The sequence below is a fragment of the Bemisia tabaci genome, chromosome 1 (assembly GCF_918797505.1).
Source record: "Bemisia tabaci chromosome 1, PGI_BMITA_v3".
In the NCBI taxonomy this organism is placed as follows: domain Eukaryota; kingdom Metazoa; phylum Arthropoda; class Insecta; order Hemiptera; family Aleyrodidae; genus Bemisia; species Bemisia tabaci.
Genome location: NC_092793.1, coordinates 61,297,941 through 61,305,086, shown reverse-complemented (window position 1 = coordinate 61,305,086; position 7,146 = coordinate 61,297,941). Strand labels below are relative to the sequence as shown.

Genomic DNA, 7,146 nt, shown 5'->3' with positions numbered 1-7,146 from the left:
TCTATCTATCGCAATGGATAAACTAAAGCTTCTAAACAAATGAATAAACTCTATTTTTGATCTTAACGATCAAATGCACGTTCAAAACGCTAATTGCAGAAATGCGTATATTGTGATCAAATATCATTTTCCAATCATACAATGATTGATCCGGCCGTGCAAGCTTCAACTAAAGCTTTTGATAAGGGATTGTGTGCGGGAAACTCTTTTTTCAGTCTTTAAATGATCAAAATCCGCCAACAGCAGGTTTCAAACACTAATTGCAAAAATGCGTATATCTCGTGATGGAGTGTCAATTCTTAGTGCCGAAAACGCGAATCTCGGCATTTTTACCGTATTTTTTAACAGTTCGAGATCATTCAAAATGCTGATGGAGTCTGAAAAAGCATCTTATTCTTGCTATTCTCAAGAATTATTACTCCTCTACTGACAACAAGGAGGAATTTAGACAGTTTTTTTACTCTCCTGGAAAGTCGTGTTTTCTGAAATACGCACATCTGCACTTTCACCATCGACATGTATTATACAGCAAGGGCCTTAACATTTGAATAGTGGTTGTAACTATATTCTTGAAATTTTCAAATACAAAAACCGTCAAATTTTATTTGTGAGGAGATGCAACCAAAAGTTGATTTCGCTTTCAAATCAAAAGTAGGTATATAATACCCTTATGCACGTATCTAATTTTGCACTGCTGCTTTGTACATGGTTTTTGAACGAGATCGTTTCCCAACGAATTTACTCGATGAAAGTTTTGTGATGCTACGTAGGTATGAGAAAAAAATTTGCGAAGAAATTTCATTGTAGAAGAAGACATGCTTAACTTACGAGAACGGCAGTAAAAATAGTTCGAAAACACATCTCGTCGATTCAATTCCAACAAGAAATTAATAATTATGGAACGTCTGGCATGGTTTTTATAATAAAAAATGTTCGATACTTACCTTGATTTATTTATTTGACCTTGATACATTTCGAACGCAGTGAATTTTTTTCCTTGTTTTTCTATGCTCTCACTGGGAAATACCACCTGATAAAATAATGAACCATCTGAATGAACAAATCATCCACGCTATAATAAACTTCGCAAACATATTCTTTCTTCTTCCTTAAAAATAACATGTGATTGAATCAATGAAATGAAGATCGAAATTCAAGAAAATTGTTCACCTCTTTTAATCCACAGCAGTGGTTACTCATATATATGTATGTCGAAAGTAGTTAACTACATTTGAAAATATAGATAGTAAGAAAACTATGTGCACGAGATGTGTAAGCCTCATTTTCTCTTTTTATTATTCCATATTTCCTTTAAGCATAAATTCATCCAATTTTGCATTATTTGCGGCAAAGTGAGCAAAGTTAAAATACTTATTAGAGGGTACGCCCCCCGGCCGCTACGCGGCCAAGTTCCGCGCGAGGATACTTCGCACTTCATTATATTAAATTGCTTATTCTGCGCTCCTGCGAACAAAATGCATCAGTATAAAAGTACGAAGAATCATTTTTGAGGGGAATATTTTGTTTAAGAATATCACTGATTAAGCGCATTCATCGGAACAATTGCCCTCCAAGGTCGGAAACAATTAGATCACATTTAGCAAAAAGGAACCAGCGCGATTACATTGTTGTAAAAATGTTTTAAAAAACGCGAGTCGGGAATGATAGGTCGCATGATCCCAGTTTAACAGCGCTATTACCACTCAGCAACCAACCAGCGCAACGTGAGCGAGTCATCGTCGCAGTGTGAAGCGCCTTCAATTCCGAAAAGCGGCAATATGAGCATCACCCAGGGTCGAATAGTTATCTCACAAACGCCTTCCTTAAATGATATTCAAAATCGAGGGCTGCACTCATCGAAAGCCGAATTATCGCAGGCGGAAACATTGCACACTTCCACTCGTGTTTTATTTTTATTTATTTATTTATTTTAAGAAACTAAACAATAATAATAATTATTCTCAAAATTGTGTGCAACTTTTTCTAAATCGCTGAACTTTTTTTTTTTGTTAATTCTATACGGGAGCAAGCACAATCGATTCCGACCTCGAAGAAAATCTGCTCCAATGAATGCAATTAATCAGTGATATTTTTGAGAAAAATGCTCACCTCGAAAATGATTCTGTGATGCGTGAAATTCCGCGCTCTTCACTTTCTTTTTAAATAATGCACTATTTCGCTGAGACGTGTTTTTCTTGTAGAAAAGACAATTTTTGATCATAGGAACGGTTATTCAATGGTTAAAATTGACAACTCGAGATTTTTATGAATAAAAGTCGTCGGCGTGAGTTCTAAAAATGGTCCGATTGGTTTGAAACTTAACAGGATTTATTATATTATTACTTTTTCCCCTTTAAACGCATTGGCACCTATTGCTACTGGAGACCGGGGAGCTGAACAGCTGACTTTATCTAACTTTTTTCAGCATACAAATAATCCGCATCCTAGAGTCACATACCTCAAGTTCGGGTGACTCCATAGGCATTTCAACTGAAATATCACCGAAGTAGATACTTCAGATGTATGACCCAAACTTCAGCGGATGTACACCAAGTTTTCGAATGTGCGATCTGAAAAACTTCAGAGATCCATAAGACCTAAACCTTGGGTCTACCTGGCGCGCGATTATTTTTTTTTTTTTTCGATATTAGAATAATATCAATAAGATACCAATAGAATCTCTCAATTGTTTTTGGCCCTTTCATATGAGAAGAGATACAACTGATATAAGTAGAAATTTTGATAGTTATTGGATCTGCGATGTTAGATATCTCCCAGTGCGCCCTGAGCAACTTCAGAACCCTCCAAACCCCCCCTCGTTGACGCTCATCAGACGTTTCTATATTGCGCCTTTATATCAGCCAAGGAGAATGAGCCCCTAAGGACCCTAAGGTAAATGGAGGCAGTCTAACAAATAATAAAATGAGGTTGTTGAAGCGACTTTCCGCAGTTTAATTTGAACTGGATAACAAGAAGGAACAATGATTTACCACTTATTCTACGGCCGTAACAATACAATATCACTTGAAGGGAGTTTAAATTCACGAACGTTCTAAACTCAAAACTTGAATCATCACTCGGAGTTTTGTCTGTAATTTAACATTATAAATATTAAGTGCTTCGTGTACAAATCGGATTAAGCAGCAATATTGAAAAGATAATAATCTATGTCATATGATCTTTTTGTTGATTAATCATCGAAAATTCAAAACGCTCCTTGCACTGAGTGAAAATATGAACGATCTGGGCATTGGAAGGGTTGGTGAATAATGACCACACTCCCTGAACGAGATGAAAGGCTTGTGAAAATTTGTGTCACATCGCGATGCAGTAACGAGAGAAACACGTCACCTGATTTCTTCCTACAATTTTCCTCGCATTTCGCCTTGTTGCGGGATCGATCTCGTTACCTATAAAAGTTCGTGTTTTTTTCGCTCTTTTGAGAATAGTTGACAAAAGTTTCAATCGAAACTGTCAGCAGTATTTTTATAGAAATATTAAAATTGAGCGTAAATTTTACCATTATGATCAGCAAAATTTTGTGTTTCCATTAGATCTCTTACTTCGCATCCTCCGTGGCTATAGGGTGTATAAAAACTGTTAAATAAACAGGCTCCTGTAAAGGTTCATTTATGAGCATTTTTAAAACTCCTTCCTCAGATTTTCTAATTTGTATCCAACGTACCGTGCTTTTAATTGATTCTTTGAAAGTGCTAAAGTTCGATGGGCTTTTTCACGCGCTCATCTGCCACAATTTAAAAAATTTGTTGAGTGAAGACGTTCTGTACCAACCCCAGCTCCTAAAATTTTGCCTTGTCGAGGGGCGATCGTTCATCACTATTGCACAAAAGTCCATGTGTTTTTTTTCCGCTCTTTTAAGAACATTCTCAAACAGTTTCAAGCGAAAATGTCAGCAGCATATTCCCCCACTAAAACCCACCTAAAAAGAGAATTATTTTTTTACTTGCCACGGCCTTTAGTACTGTAAGGAACCAAGTTCAAGCAGTCACTTGCGATGGCAACAACAAACAGTCCTAAAACTAATACTGGCCTAATTGAATCCCATTCCGGCAAAACGGCCCCCAAACCCTTCCCCGATTTCCCCACTACCTCCTCCAAAACCTCCTCCGTTAGCGGCGAAATCTCCGTCATTGCCTCCGAAACCGCCCCCGAAGCCTTGGATTCCCTCTGGCCCGCCGAATCCCGGCGGGAATCGTCCTCCTCTCGGCTTTCGAAGGATCATGATCCTAATCCTCCGCGGTGGGCCGCCCATCCCGCCGAACAGACCACCGTGCCCACCGGGACCTCCAACGCCGAGGGGACCGTCTTCTATGGGACCGACCCCGGGGCCGCCGATGACCTTCATGCCGCCTGGGCCGCCGAAGATGGCCTTGAGGAGGGCCAGCAAAGGGCTCATCCCGGGAGGGATCTGCCCCGGTTTCGGGAGGGGGCGCGGCGGTCTTACGCCGTTATTCTGTTGGTTCTCTGAGCCAGGCACAGGGAGAGGGTTGGTCACAGGGAGGGGGTTGGTCACGGGGAGGGGGTTGGTCACGGGGAGGGGGTTGGTCACGGGGAGGGGGTTGGTCACGGGGAGGGGGTTGGTCTCAGGCTGCTGGACGGTGGGGGCGGCGGCTTCGGTGACCGCGGAAGCGGCATCGGTGAGGGTGGTGGAGCTCCCTACACCGGTGGAGGCGGCGGTTGCGGTTGCGTCGGCGGCCACCGTGTTGAAGGGTTGCTGCCCTTCAGGGATAGCTGAGTTGCCGGGCCCTGTGAACGTGTCGAAATTGAGTTGCGGCTGCTGCACCGGCTGCTGCATCGATCCCATCTCCAGCATGTTGTTCGTGCTCGGGTCTTGCCCTCTCGCCCATGACGCCACGGAGACCTGCAAAAAGAGAACAGACCGTCAGCTAAGGCGCCTTGTCGGCAGTTCATTTTATAGGGAAATCTGTGAAATCCCGTAAAAAAAGGAAACTTGTAAGTTCTTTTTCTCGCCTTTGAAAATTGTATACACCATCTAGAAATTTGCAAATAGGTATCTCAGGCGCCATTTCACTAATCATTTACACAAATGCGAGACTTAACTTATTGAGAAAGGCAAAATATACAAGATGTACACTTGCAAATGTGTGTAGACTTCCAGCCCACCTCGCTGAATAACGACGCTGTAGGGTAGAAAAAGTGTGCGGAACCCCCATACCTCGTAACATTTAAAAACATATTTTCACCTACCAATTTTATTCCTTTCTTCTGGAATGGGTAAATTAATTGAAAAGTTCAAGGAATTTTTGATGTACAAAGAATCGAAACACACAATTTTAAAAGTACTTAAACGTGAATCCATTCACACAAAGAAGTAGATCAAATGAGACTTTGCAGCATTGCAGTGTAAATAATCCCTTGGTTTTGACCCCTTAAAGTCAAGTCGATCAAGATTTTGGCGCCGGGAAGCACCTCTAGCATCCTCCATTTCCTCTTATTGTTAGTGCGTTTTCTCCTTTATTCTTTTTCCAACATAAATTTTCGTTTATTTTCTTTCGGGTCTATTTTCATTTTCAAACTTGATTTATTAGAAATTTTGACTTGTGTCTTTGCATGACAACGAAATTTTAATCTCAGTATTTATAGTGATTTTCTGTTTCATAAATGGGCTTTACCTACCCTAGACAAATATAAAATAAAAAACAAAAGTAAAAGATATTAAGATAAAATCTAATTTATAGAGAGCAACAATGGTAGCATGCACGAAAGAGCAACGACAAAATTAAATAATCGTTACCTACATGGAGAAACATTTTCTGCTGGATCAATGAAAATTTCCCATGCTTCAAATTTTCATCTCAGTCACCTTAAAGAGACGAACATGTCACAATAAGAAATTTACGGTTGACTGAACGAGAATTCTCGTCCAGGCGTTATCATATAACTGGAAAATTTTTCTCAGTGTAGACTGCAGGTACTTTTAAATTATTGTGAATAAATTAAAAATGTTTCTCACAGGGCCGGATTTACCTACTTGCCGCCCATGAGCCGCCTGTGTTTTGCCTCCCCCTTCTCATTCGTTTTGAAACATCAATAAAAACCACCAAGTGAACGTGCCGGATAGGGAGGGGTGCATAAGACGCGTTTACCTACTCGTGTTGAATACATTTTTTGCGAAAGCCCAGTCAACACAACTGGCAAAATTTCACGAAACTTTGCGCGAAAGTTAAGTTCCGTAAACATGTTTCTGTGTGAACAAGGTCCTCCATTTATAAGAAATGAACCAACAAATTGAAATAACAAACATAAATGTGGTTTAATAATTTTAACTTCCGCCGCTCTGCCGGGCTGATCGCACTGTGACTGGCGCAATGCGTGAAGTATTCCTGCAGTCTTGTAGGCGCTACGCGTTTCGCGCCAACCGCTCGCTCCTGACCGCACTGTGTTTGACGCAATGGGTGAAGTATTCATGTAAGGCGCTAATATGTGTTACATGCCGACCGCCGTGCCGAGGGCTTGTCCTTTTCATCTCAAGTCCTCATCATTCCTCTCTGCGCTGAGCTCCAAGCGAATTTGCGTGTTTAGTTCCTCTCTTAACTCGACTAATTAAAGATGCTGTCTCTTTTATCACCGAAAAACGATAATATTAGAAATTACTCTACTCTCAGGAAAGAGAGATTTTGTCCCCTTTACTCATTGATAATTTTTTTTTTCTGAATCCGATTTTTTTATACCTACTTTTAAAAAAATTGCAAAATTTACCGCCCCCTAGATTTGCCGCCATGGGCCGCGGCCCATGTGGTCATTCCCTTAATCCGGCCCTGGTTTCTCATGTGAATATTAAACTCTGATTACCACTGCTTAACCCCCCCCCCCCCCCATTGAAAATTGAGTAGATAAACACCACGATAACCACGAATAAATAAAGAGAAAAATCAGCTTTTTGCAGAACCTGAGCAAAAATACTAGGGTTAAGAAACATCACTCAGTACGAGTCTTAAACAACTCACCAGGGCGATCTGAACGAGAACCACTTTTCGCACACTGAAGTTCATGGCAGGAATTTTAGTCTTCTGGGGTACTCTCCAACACTCTGTCTGACCTTATATATCCCCTCGTCCCACTGTTACCTGGAAATGCAGTCCATGGTGTGAATGAGCCAAACTC

General features: G+C 40.8%; 1 protein-coding gene across 1 annotated transcript; it reads right to left on the bottom strand.

Moving 5' to 3' along the window:
- Positions 1–2,928: 2,928 nt before the first annotated feature.
- Positions 2,929–7,145, bottom strand: LOC109035758 (uncharacterized). Its single transcript, XM_019049504.2, has 2 exons — positions 6,990–7,145; positions 2,929–4,882 (listed from the first exon to the last, which is right to left on the bottom strand). The coding sequence occupies exons 1-2, from the start codon at positions 7,032–7,034 to the stop codon at positions 4,052–4,054; spliced, it is 876 nt and encodes a 291-aa protein (XP_018905049.2). The 5' UTR covers positions 7,035–7,145; the 3' UTR covers positions 2,929–4,051.
- Position 7,146: the final 1 nt, after the last annotated feature.

Coding starts and splice junctions, on each gene's coding strand:
- LOC109035758 (XM_019049504.2), bottom strand. CDS start 7,034: ATGAACTTCAGTGTGCGAAAAGTGGTTCTCGTTCAGATCGCCCTG. Junction 4,883..6,989: donor TTCTCGTTCAGATCGCCCTG/GTGAGTTGTTTA, acceptor CTCTTTTTGCAG/GTCTCCGTGGCGTCATGGGC.